At 39.6% G+C, this 21215-nt stretch overlaps 1 protein-coding gene across 1 annotated transcript in view; it reads right to left on the reverse strand.

The window, feature by feature from the left end:
- Positions 1-21215, reverse strand: part of LOC145344936 (trifunctional enzyme subunit alpha, mitochondrial-like) — a 67190-nt gene that overhangs the window by 15176 nt on the left and 30799 nt on the right. Inside the window, exons 4-13 of the mRNA XM_080192293.1 lie at positions 19622-19755; positions 12897-13035; positions 10484-10603; positions 8728-8830; positions 8411-8533; positions 5576-5694; positions 5425-5481; positions 4649-4758; positions 2720-2854; positions 2279-2450 (exon numbers count right to left, since the gene is read on the reverse strand). Of these exons, the coding sequence (XP_080048419.1) occupies positions 2279-2450; positions 2720-2854; positions 4649-4758; positions 5425-5481; positions 5576-5694; positions 8411-8533; positions 8728-8830; positions 10484-10603; positions 12897-13035; positions 19622-19755 (1212 nt within the window). The remainder of the gene's footprint in view (positions 1-2278; positions 2451-2719; positions 2855-4648; positions 4759-5424; positions 5482-5575; positions 5695-8410; positions 8534-8727; positions 8831-10483; positions 10604-12896; positions 13036-19621; positions 19756-21215) is intronic.

The following is a 21215-nucleotide window of genomic DNA, read 5'->3' on the forward strand; positions in this document are numbered from 1 at the left end:
ACATTCTCCTCGTGTCTGTGTGGGTTTCCTCCCACGGTCCAAAGACGTGTGGGTTAGGCTGATTGACCATGCTAAGAAATTGCCCCTTAGTGTCCAGGGACGCACGCGTAGGTTAGAGGGATTAGTGGGTATAATATGTAGGGATATGGGGGTAGGGCCTGGGTGGGATTATGTTCGGTGCAGACTCGATGGGCCAAAGGGCCTCTTTCTGCACTGTAGGGTTCTAATGATCTATGATCTTAAATATTACACCATCTGCATATTACACCAAGCTTAAGACACAGGACAGACCCCATGATATCCTCAACATATCAAACATGAAAAATGGTGAGGGGTGACTGCACATATTCAACGAAATCTTGCTGCCATTTACGCCGGTAGTACCTTGTACTCCCACCGAAGGTGTGTCCCTATCACAGGTCTCTAGGTGATAAGGGGTGTGTTCAATGGGAAACCCGTTGATAACGGCGGGACAACAAGATCCCACCATCAGTGAGCAACATGCCATCCTCCAAAAGACACTATGGAGAGGGGAAGAAAATCCCGCCCATTGTATCAGGTCCTGTGTCAAAATTAAAACCTACTGATTGGGAATACTTAAAGAGCTTGAGAAAATATTTGATAAGGCCTTAGAGTTTTATCCTTTGCACTTGATTCTGGGGCTTCCTGACAAAAAGATACTGATGCCAATGAGAAAAGGCTGTACAACATCCTAATATTTGCAACACGGAAGAATATCCCTTGTTCCTAGGTTAGTGGCAAATCTCCTTCTGTACAGGATTGGCATAAAATTAGTATGGAAGGTACCTCCAAAGAATTCCTCCAAATCATATGCATTTCTGAAAGTATGGGGCTCCTATTTCAAATATACAGGTTCCATAACGTCTTTCTTACTCTTACAAAGTTTTCGTAGGTTATGTAGCACTGGCTCTAATTAATTATTAGCAAAGATGTGCACCAGTTTGCCATGATTCCATGGTTAAACCTCTTTTCCTCCATCCTGTTACTCATCCCCTTTGTTTCTTTGTATACGTGGAAATGCGGGGTATAAGGAACCAACTGTGTTGGTTTCCTGCTGTCTTTTTCTATGTTTACGTTTGGAGAAACGATAAGCTGCAGTGTACTAGTTTTGAATGTTTGTTGCATTATTTGTAAGTGCGTTCAAGAAAGAGATTTTAATTACCAGGTGGAACTCGGAGAACGAGGTGCCAAATGTAGTTGGCATGGGAAACCCAATCGATTTTACAAGGCATCAAGAAGCAGATGGTGGCCACTGTCCTAAGACATCAAATGGTGCAGAGGTTGCCCACAGGTACTCAAGTAAGTCATAAAGTAGAATTAGGGATGGCTTGCAAGTATGGAGGAAGTGATGAGCCCAGGTCTGCAAAGGATTATATTTCTGTGGCCTGGAGAAGCATTCCTAGTCCTTCTGCCACAGCAATATGTTTCCTACTTACTCTTCTGGGGCCTCTGTTTCTACTATGGCAGGATTTTATTGGTTGGAGCGTTCACAACCAATGGATATTGAAGTTGATGGATTGTTAAACAATGGATGTTGAAAGTGACTCGGGGTTTTTTCTGCACAATGAATCCTCAATTTTTAAATGCTAATGTAGCATCACCCAGGGTCAGTTCAACTGCATAACTGCAGAGCCAGTTTCCAAGCAGCTTTAACTCCCATTCTGCCAGATTTTTGTTAAACAGGGGGAATTAAATGTCAGAATAATTGGTCAAAAGTTCAAATGGCAGACTCCAAATCTAGAAAGTCTTATTCAACCTGGAGATGAGGGGGTTGGACTATGAAGAGAGACTAAATAGACTGGGTCTGTACTTGCTGGAGTTTAGAAGGATGAGGGATCTTACAGAGATGTATAAGATAATGAAAGGGATGGATAGGGTAGAGGTAGAGAGATTCTTCCTGCTTAGAAAGGACAGCAGGGCTAGAGGGCACAGCCTCAAGGGGGGGCCAGCTTAGATCGGAGTTGAGGAGGAACTTTTTCACTCAAAGGGTGGTGAATCTCTGGAATTCTCTGCCCGTTGAAGTGGTGGAGGCTACCTTGCTAAATATATTTAAGTCACAGGTAGATAGGTTTTTGACAGACAAGGGAATTAAGGGTTATGGGGAGAGAGCGGGAAAGTGGAACTGATCCGCTTCAGATCCATGATCTTATTGAATGGCGGGGCAGGCTCGAAGGGCTAGATGGCCTACTCCTGCTCCTATTTCTTATGTTCTTATACAACAGAGTTTGAGCAATACACAAGATTTTCAAAAACTTACAGCTTCAACTTCCTTCAGGACACTGTGCTTGATTTTCAGATCTTCAAAAACTGCTTCAATTACCATGTCTGCCTTTTCAAATCCTTTGTAGTCTAATTGACCGATCAGGTTTGAATGGATTCTATCACGTTCAAATGACGTTAAACTCCTTTTCTTTACCTTATCATTCAGTCTGTTTGGATTTCAAAGAGACATTAACCCATTGATGCTCATTGATATAAAATATGCTACATTAAGCTTTGCTGCACCAATAAATTCCTTATTCTAAATAATCTTTAAAATATTGCCGTTCTATGTAATTTAACAAATCAACATTACAAAATTACAGAACAGAAAACAGTCTTTGTACATCACATTAGCACAAGTCATCTAACAATGCCTTTGAACTCCAATGTTGGAATGGTACATTCAGTAAGAAAACTAAAAGGATGGTTTACAAACCCTTTATAGACTTGTTGTTGACCTCTTTCAAGGCCTTCCAATGTAGTATCTTTTAAGGCAGTTTGAACGCCCTTGTCTATCGAGACCTGTGCAATACCAGCTCCCATAAGACCAGCACCCAAAATAGCAACTGTCCTGAAGAAAATAGTCAATCACAATAACAACGATTAATGCACTAATAACACAAGATATTGAAATTATAAATAAAAAAAATTCTGGTATTTATCTTTTTTGGCATTAAAAACACAGAATTGAGTGAGGCTGCAGTCTATGATAGACACCCATTAAACTCACCAGATGTTAGGAAATGGCTTTTCCAATGTAGGCAAAGTTTAGTGCCATTTTAAATTTAAAGTACTATCCAACAACGTCTCTGGCACCACAGAAAAAAAACGTGCAGCATTATTCCTTCAGTTTTTTATTGTTTTTCTTAAACTTTTCCTTCTCTCACTCAGTCCTACCTTTCTTTTCTTCCCTACTTTGCTTTCTGCATTGATTTGTCATTGAATTAAAAATCCTTAACTGATGCTTCTTGATTCAAATTCTGCATGGCTCAGTAATGATTTTTCAATATGATTGGTTAAGGATTGCATACTATTGCATGCCATGTTCACACAGTAAAGACTGTTGAAATGGATTCCGAATCACAGCAAGTTCTCATAAAAGCCTAGAAAAAGTATTCGGTTAAGTGTAAACTGTGCACCGGACAGCCGTTGATGGTATTTGTAACAAAATTTGGACCTTTAAATTTAAATGGCACTTGAGATGAAAGATGTAACTCAAAGCCATTGAACTGCATAACCCTATTACTCATGCTCAGATCAAAAATTAATAACCCACAATCGACCCTGGTCACTAATTGTTAATGATGCAGGGACACCAAATACAAATAGAATTTACGATGTAAGAACTAAGAATGGTGCATTACATGCCAAATAAGGAGCTGAGAACGGTGACTTATCAAAATTTTGGACAATTTTGTATGAGATACAAATAAACAACAATGGAAATAGCACCTCACTAAGTGGCATACATCACACAGTGAATTTAAAAAAAAACCCATTGCCTAAATTGCTCATCCTCCTATTGCCTTTATCTTTGCAGGCAATGTATCAACCCTGATCAAGCACACAAAGTACAATATTTGCAAGAATAGGTCAATGACAGCTCTGTAAATGGAGGAGAGAAAAAGTGACAATCCAGTATAAACCAATATCAACCAAAAAGGTTTTTGTTCAGTTCTTGGCAAAAAAATGAGAACAGAAATATATTCAGACAAACACAATTGCATTCAGGCCTTAATTCCTACAGAACACTGAAAACAAGTCATTACTGGCAAGATTGAAACTAAATCATTGATGGAGTGGGAAGTTTTGCTTGGGGGGGGGGGGGAGAATATTATTGCATAACATCCGCTTCAAGGACTACTTACACAAAAGACATATTATAACAACTAATTAAAGAAACTAAGGTTTGCTCCTGGTTAAGCCAACAGACAATGACTGGACAGGATCTAATATTTCTGTACAGAGCAATGTAGCTTGGCATTACCCTGATCAAGCCAACAGTTCTACTTTTGGTCAAACACTTTAGTAAAGGTTTATCAAACAGCTATATTTTTCCAGGCTATAATCCTTTCGACTGAAGGCAATTATCTTTAAAATTAAAAACCGTGGTCTCAGGTTAAAGCACCATCTGTGTTTTAACAGTGATATGGCATGACAAAAATGACAGGAAAATGAAACCTGTAACTTCAAAGTTCAAACTGGAGCTGAGTCCATGAAAAGATCAGCCATGATCTTGTTGAATGGCTGAGCAGGCTTGACGGGCCAGACGGCCTACTCCTGCTCCTTGTTCTTACATTAACATTCCTGGCCCTATCTGGAAAGGGAACACTAGAAATCCATCTTGTTGAAGAAATGTACATACCCAGTTTCCTTCTGTGGCTTTCCAAACTTGTTCTTCTTGCATACTACTTGACCATGATAAAGTCCAATCAGTGCTTTTGATTCATTTGTCATCGCCAGTTCTCCAAATTTCTAGTCAAGAAATAAAAAAGATTTCCCAGGATCCAGAACAGAACTACTTAATGGTATTATCAAGAATGTCTGTTGCACGTTGTTGTTAACTTCAACAATACATATGGAAAAGGCACAATTAGTTGAAGAAGTAAAATATGTTTGAAGTTAAGAATCAAGTTTGTTTTATTGCAACTAAGGATCAAAAGAATCAAAGCATTGTGTTAAGAAAGAAGCTGCATGTCAGTTATTAAGTTTTAATTCCCTTGTAACATATTTGCTACAGTTACCAAATTAAATCTAGATATTGCGTTTATAAGTTACAAATTGAGTCAAACTGAAATGGAGGAATAAAACTCGTATTCGCTTGGAAAAGCCATAATTGAATTGATGCAAAATTTGACCATTTTTACAAAGCAAAATGTGAATGAGAATAATAATGGAGGAATGGGGTCAGATGCAATTAGAAGAAGAATTGGTCTAACACCTTGGGTCTGAATGCCCAAGTTCTGGTCAGGGTACAGACATTGAGTAACTTTCTTTTTAAACATGCCTTCAATTTTTAAACAGTTCTATAGCACATTTCCAATGAATCTCTCAGCTATTTTCTTGTCATAATTTGATTCTAATCTCCTTAACTTTTTCCCAAAATCTCATGATTTTGTATGTGTAAAACGTTCACCTCACCTGTGATTCAGACAGATAACCAGCATCTGATCCCTGCTCTAATCCAGTTTTCACAACCTTAAATGAAGCAATACATTAAAATAACTAACTTGAATTTCACACTGTTTTATCTCTGCTTAATTAACCTCAAGAAACAGTTTAAAAAACTTACCTCAATGATTTTGAGTGGGGCAGGATAGAGTCCCTTGGTTTGTGCCATCACCTTTTTTCCTACTGTTTTGTACACTTGCTCCCTGACTAGAGGGAATTTAAAAGCCCATGACTGTACTCCTGCAATAATAATTCAAGTTCAGAAAATTTTAAAAATCCCTTTTATAATTCCATTTACAAACATTCATGACATGCTATAATTTGCACTTGTACAGTGCTGTAAACAAAGTGCTTTAGAATAAAGGGAACAAGCAGAAAATTCCAGTGAGCAAGCCACTGTTTGAGGGGCAGCACATCAGTTAGCACTGCTGCCTCTCAGTGTCAAGAACCTGGGTTTGACTCCTGGTTTGAGTCACTGTCTGTCCAGAGTCTGCACGTTCTCCCAGTGTCTGCATGGGTTTTCTCCAGCTGCTCTGGTTTCCTCCTACGCTCCAAAGACATTCCTGTTAGGTGCATTGGCCATGCTAAATTCTCCCTCAGTGTACCCGAACAGGCACCAGAGTGTGGCAACTGAGGGATTTTCACAATAACTTCATTGCAGTGTTAATGTAAGCCTACTAATAAATACACTTCAAACTGCTTGAGCTATAAATGTGCAGTTTAAATATTGCTATGTTGCTATGGAACTTAAAACCTTAGCAGGACTGTGTTATGGAACTAGATTAGTAATTAGGAAGCTGTTTTCACTGGTAATAGCTGTTGAAGTATAATGATATTTTACCAGGTAACTGGTGGCCCTCATACACTTAGCTCAATTGAGACCTTTGTGTAGCCAATTGACAGCCACTTAAGGGCTTCCTCCAGAACAGCTAGCATTTCACCAGGTGAACAACACTGACATTTAACCTGTCTTTTCAATGCAGTTGAAAAACAGTTCCTAATCTAACTTTAATATTTTATAACTATACATGTCACAAGGCCAGACTCCTGAAAAAAATGATTTTATATCCTGGCCCATTAGTAAACAGACAGCTGTAAGTAGCTTTTTCCAGAGTGGGAATTTTTGATTCTGTTAAAGTCTTTGGTGAATGAATGAGAAATCCTATATATTTAAAGTACTGTTGCAATAAAAATACTAGTGCGACTACAAATGCTTTGGCAGTCTCTGCTAGTTTTGGAAAGTAAAATGTCAACATTGTAAACTTCTGTCACAAATTTCTAATTGTCCTTCATGCATATTTATTCTGATTGCATTACACTTTTGTTTCAGGAATTAAATTTCTGTAAGCCAATTCTAAGCCTTCACTATTGAAATCAGCTATTCTGTAAACATTGCATCAATTTGGAGAGCATTTGCAAATACACAGATTAATTTAGAAGGTATTTTGAGAGAGCATTTGCAAATAAACAGATTGAAAATCACGCCTCATGAATTTGATCGTGTTCTTTGAAGGGGTAACCAAGAAGGTAGATGAAGGCAGTCGATGTTATCCACATGGACTTTAGCAAGGGCTTTGACAAGTTACCGCATGGTTGTTCCATAAGGTCAAATCTCAGGGGATCCAGGGTGAGTTGGCCATTGGAACTGGCTTGTTTGTTTTTCTATTCACTCATGGGAAACGGGCATTTATTGACCATTTCTAACTTTCATGAACTGAACGGCTTGCTAGGCTATTTCAGAGGACATCTGGGTCAATTGTGGAAAAAGAGTCACATGTAGGCCAGTTCAAGTAAGGACGACAGATTTCCTTCCCTAAAGGACACTAGTGACCAGATGATCTTTTACAGCAATCAAATGCAGTGTTAGCGTTCATGTTGAGATGACTAGAATACAAGAGCAGGGATGTACTTCTGAGGCTGTATAAGGCTCTGGTCAGACCCCATTTGGAGTATTGTGAGCAGTTTTGGGCCTCGTATCTAAGGATGGATGTACTGGCCTTGGAAAGGGTCCAAAGGAGGTTCAGAAGAATGATTTCTGGAATGAAGAGCTTGTCATATGAGGAACAGTTGAGGACTCTGGGTCTGTACTCGTTGGAGTTTACAAGGATGAGGGAGGATCTTACAGGATACTGCGAGGCCTGGATAGAGTGGAAAGTATGTTTCCACTAGTAGGAAAAACTAGAACCAGAGGTGAGAAGAAATTTCTTTAGTCAGAGAGTAGTGAATCTGTGGAACTCTGTCGCAGAAGGCTGTGGAGGCCAGGTCATTGAGCATCTTTAAGACAGATAGATAGGTTCTTGATTAATAAAGGAGATCAGTGGTTATGGGGAAAAGGCAGGAGAATGAGGATGAGAAAAACATCAGCCGGATTGAATGGTGGTGCAGATTCGATTGGCTGAGTGGCCTAATTCTGCCCTATGTCTTATGGTCAGCTTTCAGGAACAACAGTGTACAAACCAGAATAAGAGCCTCCAAAAATTTATTTATGAGAGTTCTGGAGGAAAAAACTAGCTTCCATGAGCAAGTTCAAAGAACAAAAAGGGCTTTTAAAAAGGATTTTAACTGTGTAGAAGTGTGGATGGGGATTTCAAATGGTTAAATTCAGACCTATAATGTCTTAACACTGAAATCTTAAACACTTGACCAAAAACACTGAGCATTGAAGTGAATTTTTACAAGCCAAAAAAACCTTAATAGGATAAAAGCAAATTACTGCAGATTTTGGAATCTGAAATCAAGAGAAAAATACTGGAAAATCTCAGCAGATCTGGCAGCATCTGTAGAGTGAAAAGAACTGACGTATGAGTGCAGATTACGCTTTGTCACAGCTCAAAGGCATTAAAAAAAAGGGAGATATTTATACTGTAAGGTGGGGGAATGAAAGATGAGTCATAGCTGCACCACTGCACTCCATTCAGCACATAGGTTTTACTGTCTTTCAGTATTAAGTACTTACTGTCAACAAGACTTTTATTCCTTTTAAGGGAAATCTGCTTATTTGCTATTTCTCTGGCACAATTGATTGCCACATCTTCCAAGTATTCAATTGTTCTCTCTTCTGGATACTTGAGCCCAGGTCCTACAAACCAAATGACAAAATAATGCATAATCTATTCTATTTCAAGAAGTTATTCAGTATAAAAAGGAAAGCACGAGAAGATGAATTCACTCTAAAGCACAGACACTTTTTGCCAAAATGTTAATGAGCAAGTTAATATATTTGCTCTTGTTAAATAGTAATAACCATTGCTCATATATTGAATAGAAGCTTACCAAGTGGAGAAACTAGGATGTCAACTAAACCCATCTTCTTGGCTTTATCTGCACGAATGTTTTTCCCAGTCAACATCATATCAAAAGCATTAGGAAGACCAACCTGATAATAAACCAGTTTCAAAAAAATTAGGACACTGACTCACACCAAGTATTAGGTCATTGCGCCCAAGTTGTCTACGCCAGTGTTTATGTGCCATATAAGTCCTCTCCCACCCTACAGCATATCCTTCTATTCCTTTCTCCTTTATATATTTTTCTACGTTTTCTTTAAATCCATGTTATGTGTCACAACTATGAATTGTGTAGCAAGGATTATCATTCTTTGGGTAAGAAGTCACTTTTTAAAAAGTAAATATATCTGAACAGTTCCTGTTTCATCTATAGATACCCTACAGTGCATAAGGAGGCCATTTGGCCCATCAAGTCTGCACCAACAACAATCCCACCCAGGACCTATCCCTATAATCCCACATATTTACCCTGCTAATCCCTTTAACCTATGCATCCTGCGACACTATGGGGTAATTTAGCATGGTCAAAGCACCTACCACACATCTTTGGACGGTGGGAGGAAACCAGAACACCTGGAGGAAACCCAAGCAGACATGGGGACAATGTGCAAGCTCTGCACAGGCATGATTCAACTGGAGATCGAACCAAGATCCCTGGAGTGACGAAGCAGCAGTGCTAACCACTGTGCCGCGCGTGAAAATCTTTTTTGCACCTTCTCCAAAATTTGCTTGTTTTAGAATGAGAACTGTGGTTATATGTGGAGTACAAAATTTGAAGCAAGTTCAACCATTTTCTGTTTATCAATGCTTCCAGAAATCAATCTAACTTGATTTGCTTTTCCCCACCATGGTGTATTTAATGTGCATCATTATTTAATTGATCTGTGATCCTAGATCTTTTTGCTCCTCTACCACACTACTAGCACTACATGAACTCCTTATTCTTGCTATTAAAATGCCCCAAATGACACATACCTAAATTGAAATGCACCTGCTAATTAGACATCCATTGTAAACAAGACATTCTCCTATATTTTGTCACATTCTTCTTTTGTGGGAACTACAGCTCCCAACATTTGTTTGATTCCAGAGTCCAGAGTCCAAATTATTCATAGACTGTGAGCAGTGGTTCCAGCACCAATCCCTGTGGAAAACCACTTCCCACATTTTGTATCCAATCACTTGCTATCCATTCAGCTATGGTGCCCTCCAAACCCCACAAGCTCTGACCTTAGCTGCTGGGCAATGCATTATTGAGGACCTTACCCTTATTTATCCTTCGTAACTTCCTTTAAAGAATTCAGTATGTTTGGTCAAGCACAAGATCAATGGTGTCTGGTTCTATTTGTTTCCTTTTGTTTGTTTTCAATTACAGCTTTGAGAGACGATGCCATTAATTTTCCCACCACTGACAAGTTTACTGATGTGTAGATCCCAGGGCCCTTTCATCCCCCTTTTTTAATGTTGGAGTGACATATATCTCTTCCTTAGATATCTCTTCCTTATTTTTGTTTTAGATGTTTTAAAAGTTTATAATTAGACAGTCACTAAAAAGTAACTTTTATACTATGTGTACATACACAAGATGTTTGGAAAATATCTACATCAGAATTTTTCTCAGTTATATTAGCTATGCTTCGGTGCTTGCACATGAATTTTGTCTCCAACTATTAAAAAGTGTTTTTCAATGCAGATATTTCAATTTGTATTACAATTGAATTTACATATTAAAAATGAATCACCATCTTTGGCAGCCTTTGCGTGCCACCAGCTCCTGGCATTAAACCAAGCATGACCTCTGGTGTGCCCAATACTGTCTTTTTGTCCTTTGTTGCTATCCTGTAATGGCAGGCAATGGCGACCTACAAACATGAAATAATTTAGCTTCAATGACAGAGTACAAAAATTATCACACTCTCGATTAAATTACACAATTTAATTTGATTAAATTATGTATTCAATGCTGCAGTGAAAGTTGTGCACCAATTCAATTATACAGCTGAAGGAATCACAATTCTCTCAATGATATAATAGAAAATCTAAGCAATCCTCTTAAACAGTTATAGTTATAAAGTAATGAAATGAGAATCCAAGACTTATTCGTCCTGTTCCACATCTCCAAAATGATTGTGGACATCAAACTTTCCATGTTGAATGCAGATTAAAGCTTCTTGTATTTTGTTCCTGCAGTGCAGAAGTCTAATATTCATATAAGAACATAAGAACGTAAGAAATAGGAGCAGGAGTAGGCCATCTAGCCCTTCGAGCCTGCCCCGCCATTCAATAAGATCATGGCTGATCTGTCGTGGCTCAGTTCCACCTTCCCGCCCTCTCCCCATAACCCTTAATCCCCTCTCTTATCAAAAACCCATCAACCCGCGTCTTAAAAATATTTAGCGAGGCAGCCTCCACCACTTCAACGGGCAGAGAATTCCAGAGATTCACCACCCTTTGAGTGAAGAAGTTCCTCCTCAACTCCGTTCTAAGCCGCCCCCCCTTTATCTTGAGGCTGTGCCCCCTAGTCCTACTGTCTTTTTTGAGCGGGAAGAGTCTCTCCACCTCTATCCTATCCATCCCATTCATCATCTTATACGTCTCAATGAGATCTCCCCTCATTCTTCTAAACTCCAACGAGTACAAGCCTAGTTTATTCAGCCTCTCCTCATAGCTCAACCCCCTCAACTCCGGTATCAGCCTAGTAAACCTCCTCTGCATTCCAAGGCCAAAATATCTTTGCGCAGGTGTGGCGCCCAAAACTGCACACAGTACTCCAGCTGCGGCCTCACCAATGCCCTATACAGCTGCAGCAAGACCTCCCTACTTTTATATTCAATCTCCCTCGCTATGAAGGCCAGCATCCCATTTGCCTTCCTGACCACCTGCTGCACCTGCAAGCTGGGTTTTTGCGACTCATGCACAATGACCCCGAGGTCCCTCTGCAGCGTCGCCTGCTGCAGTTTTTCGCCACGTAAGTAATAGTCCTTCCTACCATTCTTCCTACCAAAGTGGACCACCTCACACTTGCCAACATTAAATTCCATTTGCCAATATAAGATATTGGCAAATGGAAGATATTTATAAGATATAAGATTATATTTAAGATATAAGATATTTATGTAAGATATATATCTTACATAAATCACAGAAATCCTACAGTTTAAAAAGAGGCCAGTTGGCCCATCGAGTTTGCACCGACCACAACCCACCCAGGCCCTACCCACATATCCCTCTAACCTACACATCTCAGGACACTAAGGGGCAATTTTTAGCATGGCCAATCAACCTAACCTGCACATCTTTGGACTGTGGGAGGAAACCGAAGCACCCAGAGGAAACCCACGCAGACACAAAGAGAATGTGAAAACTCCACTCAATGAAATCTCCTCTCAATCCCTGCATCTTCAATAATTTGTTCACATATTTCTCTAGGCCTGTTATTCTGTATCGTTTAAAACTGTACCCTTTAGTTTATATCATCACTCCTCATTCTTCCCAGCAATAAATAGCATTTCACATTTCTCGGCGTTGCATGTTGGTGGACACGCAACTGTCATTCTATTGTCACCATCCTCAGTTCACAATACATTCAAGATTTGTATTTTCTGCAAATATTAAAATTATGCCATTTCGATATACACATGCTTCATAAAAAGCAGTGGTCCCTTTATTGACCCAGTGAGAATGTCATTGTTTTTTGAACTGAAGAAAGATGTACCATTATTTACTGCTACTGTTCCCTGTTATTCAGCCAACTTTGTATCCATGTTGCCACTACCTTTTTCATTCCATGGGTCTTGCTGACAAGCCAATGGGGCATTTCATCTGAAGTCTTTTGGAAGCCAACATACAGTAGATCAAGCACATTAATCCAATTAAGGATTAACAAGGGTAATTTTAAATTCAAGATTATTAGCTTTAATTAAATTTATTAAGGGATACGGTGCAAAGCTGGACTGTGCACAGAACCCAAAATACGTGCGCAAAAAAAAAGACCAGAGGGAAATCACAGATTTTAAAGATCCAAAGATACCCACTGAGACTAAAGTTAAAAACATGTTGCCCAGCTTTTGAAATATGCTGTCAGTTTCAAGCTCTTGCTGCACATTTCTCTGTCATTGGTTAGGTTGCATGTAAAAGTTGGAACACACCCCCTACCTCAAGACCACCTCCAAGACAGGAACCATTAATAGCAGCGACAACAGGTTTGGTCGATTCTTCAATCTTCTGAATCATTTTCTGTCCCTCCTGAGATAGTCGTGTCACTTCTTCAACAGATTTACATTCTTCTATCATGCTGAAAATAAAAAAGTTCATTCATGACCATCTTAAAAACAGGCATTGGCCCTTTTCACATGTAGCAATATAGCAGCCACGGTAGCCCATGGGCTGATGGTACTCCACGTGTGTTAGAGAATTCCAGAACTTTGACTCAGTTGCAGAGATGAAATAGGATAACGTACGACTTGGAAGAGAAATGGGAAGTAACAACTTTGCTGTTTGTCCTTCTCAGTGATACAGATCTTGGGTGGGAGATACATCAAAGGAAAATTGAATTGTTACAGCACACACTATGGTTACTTTATATTGGTAGTGGAGGGATAAATAAAAAGTACAGTGGCAAGGACGCTGATGAAACAACCTACTCAGTCCTGTATGGTTTTGAATTTAAATCCTGTTAACAGTACATACTTCGACTTGTCGATGGTAAAGGGGCATCGAGAGGTCAAGAGATGAGCCAATCTTAAAAGAATATGGAACCACTGCTTCTGAGCTGCAGTATTGATATGGTTATTCCAGTTAAGGTTCCAGAAAATGACCTCCACCCTAATCAGGATACTGACAGCAAAGAATTTGGTGTAGATAGTAATGTTCAGGTTAGAGGACACAGTTACTTCTTTATATTTGTGGAGTAGGTCATAGTCTGGTCATTATGTGGTACTCAAAGTTTTTAAGTTTATTTATTAGTGTCACAAGTAGGCTTACATTAACACTGCAAACGAAGTTACTGTGAAAATCTCCTAGCTGCCACACTCCAGCGCCTGTTCGGGTACGCTAAAGGGAGAATTTAGCCAAATGTACCTAACCAGCACGTCTTTTGGACAGTGGCAGGAAACTGGAGCACCTGGAAGAAACCCATGCAGACATGGGGAGAATATGCAGACTCCACACAGACAGTGACCCAAGATGGGAATCGAACCTTGATCCCTGGGGCTGAGGCAGCAGCGTTAACCACTGTGCTGCTGAGCCCATATACATATTTACATATTTGTTATGAATGTCCAGATCTTGCCGTTAATAGGCATGGTCTGCTTGATTATCAGATCAGTTGTACTTATACACACTAGAATTACTACCTATTCCTAACTTTACAACAGGAGGAAGATTATTGATGAGCGGACTGAAAATGATTTGGTCACTGATACTGCCCTGATAAATTGTGGCTAACCCTAATGGTGCAATGATTGGCCTTTAACAGTCATAACCGTAGCTGAAGGCACTGGATATTGCACCAGGGCCCTGAAATATTCCAGCAACAGTACTAAAGACCTATTCTCCAGAACTTGCTGCACTTCTAGCTAAGCTGTTCCATTACAACTACACTGGCATCCATCCGGCAATGTGAAAAATTGGCCAGGTATGTCCTGTAAACACAGATCCAGCCAATTATCAGCCTGTTAGTCTACACTAAATTGACAGTAGTGAAATGGAAGGGGCCATCAACAACTCAATCAAGTGGCATTTGCTTGGCAATAACCTACTTACTCGTGCTCAGTTTTGGCTTCCATTAGGTTCATACAGCTCCTGGAACTCATTATGACCTTGGTTCAAACATGGAGATGAGCTGAGAGTGACTGCCCTTGACATCAAAAGGAGCATTTGATAGAACAGATAGCAAAACTAAAGTCAATGGGAACCAGGAGCAAAACACTCTGCTGGTTGGAGTCACATCTGGCACATAAATGGTTGTGGTGGTTGGATGTTACACATCTCAGTTCCAAGACATCACTGCACAAATTCCTCACAAATTTCCCCTCCATTCACACAGCATCCTGGCTTGGAACTACATTTATCCATTCCTTCACCGTCACTGGATCAAAATCCTGGAAACTCAAGAGCACTGAATGGTCTGTTCCTGCTTCTAATTTTCATGTTCTTATGTATCAACGAAAAGATAAAATTTTCCATCTGTACACCAACCAGTTATAATGCTTTATGAAATGCAGCGGGGGTAACATTTTACTTCTCCTTTCAGATAAATTTAAAGAACAGCATAAAGTCCAGAATAGGTCATAAGCTGCTGGATATACTTCTACAATGGAATAGCTGAAGATGGCATTGGGATCATAGGTTTAGTATAGGCAATATACCTGACAATTTTAGAAATGTAAAAGAGTTTAAAGTACCTTTATGTTCAAAAGGGACATTAACAGTAACTGAAACAAATCAATCTTCTCAATAATTGTAATGACAGAGGGCTGCAAGGAACCAAGAGATAACATGGAACTAAGGAACACTAATGATGTACTTTACTTTGAGCAGTGTTTAGCATTGGTTACAGTGCCATAAGAATGTTATTACCCTTGAAGGTAATGCAGTATTGTAAGAAGCTGGCACATTTCAGTAACCAAGATGATACCAGATCTCAAAACTATGATTCATTAATAAAAATTTGCATTTGTATAACATTGTTTACACTGAAAAACACCTCAATGTTCTAGATGAATACATAATGAAAAGCTGTTGAGTAAACTTGGCTTGTTGTCATTGGATGAGGAGGACTATAACCTACTAGACTTTATAAAATTGTAATATTCCTATTCTAATCAAAAAAGAAACGGGTGAACAACTGTTTAGTCCAGATTCATGCTGCCACCCCGATAGTCGATCCAAATTTTCTGGATTTTCTCCAAAATCTAATTCTGAAGCAAACAAAGTTATCATTCCCCTTGAAGATTATCTTACTAGTTAAGCACACTAGGTGAAGTTTAAGTATTGCAAACTCTTTGAAATCACAACTGGTGAAAAAACTGTTGATATGTTAAAAACAGTAATCCCATTAGCAGAGAAAATTTGCATGCAGTGCTACTAAAATGACATGAAAAAGGGTAGAATTCCACAGCAGGAGGAGGCCATTTAGCCCACTTAGCTTGTATCACCTCTTTGAAAGAGCTATCCACTTAGTTGCCTGCTCTTCCGCTCTTTGTGAATATTTTGCATATAAATTCATTTTGAAGATGCTATTGGTTCTGCTTGTACAAACATTTCAAGCAGTACATTTTGGATCATAATTTGCTGTATAATTACTCAACTGCTTTTCTTGCTAATTATTGAGAATCTGTGGCCTCAAGTTAATGACCTTTCTGCTGGTGGAAACATTCTCCCTGTTAAAGATTTCCATAGAGGCCAGTTAGTCCTACTTCGGTGGTCAGTAAGTTAATGGAAAGGGTCCTGAGAGATAGGATTTATGACCATTTAGAAAGATGCAGCTTAATCTGGGATAGTCAGCATGGTTTCATAAGGGGCAAGTCCTTCCTCACAAATTTGATTGAATTCTTTGAGGAGGTAACTAAGTGTGTAGACGAAGGTAGAGCAATTGATGTCGTACACATGGATTTTAGTAAGGTGTTTGATAAGGTTCCCCATGGTAGGCTCATGAAGTAAGGAGGTGTGGGATAGAAGGAAATTTGGCCAATTGGATAAGTAACTGGCTGTCTTATAGAAGACAGAGGATGGTGGTGGAGGGAAAATTTTCAGATTGGAGGCCAGTTACCACAGGGATCAGTGCTGGGTCCTCTGCTATTTGTGATTTTTATCAATGACTTGGAAGAGGGGGCTGAAGGGTGGGTTATTAAATTTGTTGATGACACCAAGATTGGTGGAATAGTGGATGAGGTGGAGGACTCTTGTAGGCTACAAAGAGACATTGATAGGATGCAGAGCTGGACAGAAAAGTGGCAGATGGAGTTTAACCCTGATAAGTGCGAGGCGATTCATTTTGGTAGGACAAATTTGAACGTGGATTACAGGGTCAATGGCAGGGTTCTGAGGAATGTGGAGGAACAGAGAGATCTTGGGGTTCATATCCACAGATATCTGAAGGTTGCCACTCAAGTGGATAGAGCCGTGAAGTCGGCTTATAGTGTGTTAGCGTTTATTAACAGGGGTTTGAGTTTAAGAGCCGTGGGGTTATGCTGCAACTATACTGGACCTTGGTGAGACCACATTTGGAATATTGTGTGCAGTTCTGGTCACCTCACTATAAGGAGGATGTGGAAGCATTGGAGAAAGTGCAGAGGAGATTTACCAGGATGCTGCCTGGTTTGGAGGGTAGGTCTTATGAGGAAAGGTTGAGGGAGCTGGGGCTTTTCTCTTTAGAGTGGAGGAGGATGAGAGGTGACTTAGAGGTTTATGATGAGGGACATAGATAGAGTGGACGTGCAGAGACTATTTCTTCGGGTGGATGTAGCTGTTACTAAAGGGCATAACTATAAAGTTCATGGTGGGAGATATAGGAGAGAGGTAGATTCTTTATTCAGACAGTGGGGTGCGGAATGCATTGCCTGCTGTGATAGCAGAGTCAGACACTTTAGGAGCTTTCATACGGTTATTGGATAGGCACATGGAGCACACCAGAACAATAGGGAGTGGGATAACTTGATCTTGAGTTTGGACATAGCTCAGCACAACATCGAGGGCTGAAGGGCCTGTACTGTTCTATAATTTTGAACAATTAAATCTTTCCATAATCTTCTATATTCTAAAAAGTGAACAATCCCAACTTTGCTAGTCTCTCCTAATATCAGAAGTCCCTTTTTAATGGTACTGTCTCAGTAAAGCTCCTCTGCATCCACTCTAAGACTCTGACTCTCTTACCAAAATATGATGCCTGAATTGGACAGAACCTACCAGCTGAGGTCCAACAAAATCGTTACATAAAGGCCAAATACCGCAGATGCTGAAAATCTTAAATCGGAACAGAAGATTCTGGATAAACTCAGCAGGATTGGCAATATCCATAGAGAGAAACAGAGTTACACCCAAGATATCGCTACAGGAGTTCCTCAGAGCAATGCCCAAGACCCTACAATCTTTAGCTGCTTCAATGACTTTACTTCCATCATAAGTCATACATCTGGATGTTCACTGATGATTGCATTATATTCAGCACTATTGACCACTCAGACACAGAAACAGTCTGTGGTCATATGTAGCAGTACCGGAATAACATTCAGGCTTGTGAGATAAGTGGCATGTGACACCCTATGAAAGTGCCAGGCAGTGCCATCTCCAATGAGAGAACTGAAGTATCTCCCCATGACATTCAGTGGCATGACCATCACTGAATGCCCCACTAATAACATCCTGGGGAGGGGGTTTGTCACTGAGTAGAAACTGAACTGTTACAGCCACATAAATACTGTGGTTACAAAAGCAGATCTGAGGCTGGAAATACTGCAGCAAGTAACTCACCTCCCGATTCCTCCCCCACTTTAAAATGGGCAATAAATGCTAGGCTAGCCACATCACCCACATCCCATGAAAGAATAAAACAGTTCTCTGAATGAGCAATTCATTTACTGCCATTATTCTGCCTTCTCCCCATAACCCTACACATTCTTTTTTAAATAGTCCAATTCACTTACAAATGTTTCAACTGAACTTGCCTCCATCACACAAGCAGTCATTCCAGATGCTGACAACTCATTGTGTAAAAATATTTTACTCATGTTGCTTTTGCCAATTGCTTTAAATCCTTCCCATTCTTGATCCTGAACACGAATGGTTTCTCCCAAACCCATTCATGATTTTAAATATCTCTATCAAATTTCCTCTCAGTATTCCTCAAGAAAAAAGAAAATTGTCCCAACTTCTCCAACTGTCTTAACTTGTCCAATCTGTCTTTAAAAGTGAAGCTCCTCCTCCATGGAAGCATTCTCCTGAACATTTCCTACACTTACGCTAATGCTTTCACATCCTTCCTAAACTGCAGTAACCAACTGGATGCAATAATCCAGTTGAGGCTCATCAAATTTCTTTACCCTTGTACTATATGCTCCATTAACATAGTACGCTTTATTAATGGATCGCTAAACTGCTGTCACCTTCAATGACATATGCACATATACAGTCTTGTCCTTTTAGTCCTGCGCCCTCTTTAGTATTGCACCATTTACTTTATATGGTGTCTTCCCTCCATATTGAACTTGATCTGCCACCTGTCCCCCTATTACACCAATTTACTTACATCTTGTTGAAATTTGACAATGCTTCCAATTTTTATATTGTTCCCTGCATACCAAGGTCTAGAATATTAATATATTTCAGGAAAAGCATGGGTTCCAGCAGTGACCAGAGAAACTCCACTACAAACCTCTCTCCAGCCCGAAAAACATCCATTAACCACTACTATTTCCCATCACTCAGACAACAACAACATGGATACAGAATTGGCTGTTCTATTCTACGAGCTATAACTTAGTTCGCGACTCTGTTGCGATGGCACTGCAATGGCATTGCCATTCATGTTACCTCTTGAAAAAAGCTCCAGAAAATTAAATACAACCTCCTCTTAGGAAATCCATGCTGACCAAGTAATGCACATTTGTCCATATCACTTATTAATTTTGATAAATTAGTTGTTTGTAAATTAAGCACAAGAACTGCTTCTGCACTCCACTTATAAAGCCCAAGATCCATATCCTTTTTGTTTGCAAGAAACAAGCTTATTAAAGTGTTCTGCAACCTTCAAAAGGTTTGTGTACATGAACCCCCCTCCGCTCCTGCACCCTCTGTAAAATGAGAGAAGCATATACAAACTAATTTAAGGCACATCTTATAAGAAATTGATGCCTGGAATTATATTTTAAAATATAACCTACTTGATGTCAGCGCCAGCAATGAAGCAGCCTGGTTTTGATGAGATAAGGACAGCACTTCGAACAGCATCATTTGCCCAAACTTCATTCATCACTTCAGTAAACTCTGATTGCAGCTTTTTAGATAGGGTGTTGACCTATCAGGATCAAAGGGAAAACCAAGTATTATTTTTTGAAAATCTCAACCCTTAAGTTTCCATTATATGCTTCAACAGTCCTTGTTCAAGGCAGTGAAGGAATCAGAGATATTTTCATAAAATATTTATCACAGGTAAACAGCATCAATTGTTTCTTTGTGAGTGACATTCCCAAAAGTCAAGATGCATGTTGTTAGCAGATTTATCCCTCAAGCTTAAATACAGGAGTCTCAGTGTGAAAACACAACGACTCTTACAAGATTTTTACTAGCAATTTTGAAAAGAACTTTAAGAATGTGAAAATTTCCCTGACAAAACTTGAGAAAGAGATCACATTAACAACTTGCGTTTATCTTTAACATAGTAAAACTGCCAAGTGACTCAAGTATAAATCAAATAAAAATTAACACGAAGTCAAAGGTGATACTTGAAGCAGCAACTGGATGCGATTATCCCCAAGTCACTGCAGCACCTTTCGTTTATATCACCTCTCCTTATTCTTTTTACAGAAATGAACCAATTCACATTTCTCTGCTAAAATGGGCAGATACTGGGAAAATGAAAGATAATGCAGTCTGTTCTTCCTGATCTGTCGCTGTCCTTCTCACTGTTTACTGTAGTTTGTGTCATTTACAATTAAAATCATGCCTCAGATACCCAAGTCCAGGTAATTAATGTAGATCAAAAATAGCAGTGATCTCAACAGCAATCCATGGGGGACAGTACTCCATACTTCCTCCAAGTCTGAGGAACAACTACTCATCACTACTTTCTGCTTTTCAGGAAATGTTGCACCTATACAACCACTGAAACTAATTCCACAGGCTTCAATTTGCGAACTTTATACTTTATCCATGACTTTGAAAGACCATCAACTCTATAATCCAGATCCATCCTCTATGACCAGTCAATCAAGTCAAACAGGATTTGCATTTAACAAAAGCAAGCTGGCCAATTCACTATCATGGTCTCTGAAATTTTTGCATCCCACCAATGTTAGGCCAATTGCCTGTAACTGTTTACGCCCTTCTCCCTTTCTTGAATAGGGGCACAACATTTACAACCCTTCAATCGTCTGGACCAATCAAAAATCCAAGTTAATTGGAAAATTGAAATCAGAGCTCCTGCAGTTTCCATCCTTACATTCTTTAGCAACTCAGGATGCTTCTCATTAGAGAGAGTGACTTTTCGATTTTAACAGTTGCTGAATTTTTAGGTACTGCCTCTATCAATCATTACAGGGCCAAAACAACTGGTCTTGGCAGAGGTGAATATGCACTCATATCTTGGTCACTGAATTTTTCTTCAAAACCTCATGCCACTTGGTGGTATTAGCCTAAGTCCCATCAGGGTGCACTTCTCGCGTGCATATTACATCGGGCTGGTTCCCACCTAAATTTTCCTCAGCTGTGTAATTCTTACCACGTGCGATCTTTCATTAACTGGTGTTCTAAGCCATT

The sequence above is a fragment of the Carcharhinus amblyrhynchos genome, chromosome 7 (genome assembly GCF_965287045.1).
Source record: "Carcharhinus amblyrhynchos chromosome 7, sCarAmb.v2.hapA, whole genome shotgun sequence".
Lineage (NCBI taxonomy): Eukaryota > Metazoa > Chordata > Chondrichthyes > Carcharhiniformes > Carcharhinidae > Carcharhinus > Carcharhinus amblyrhynchos.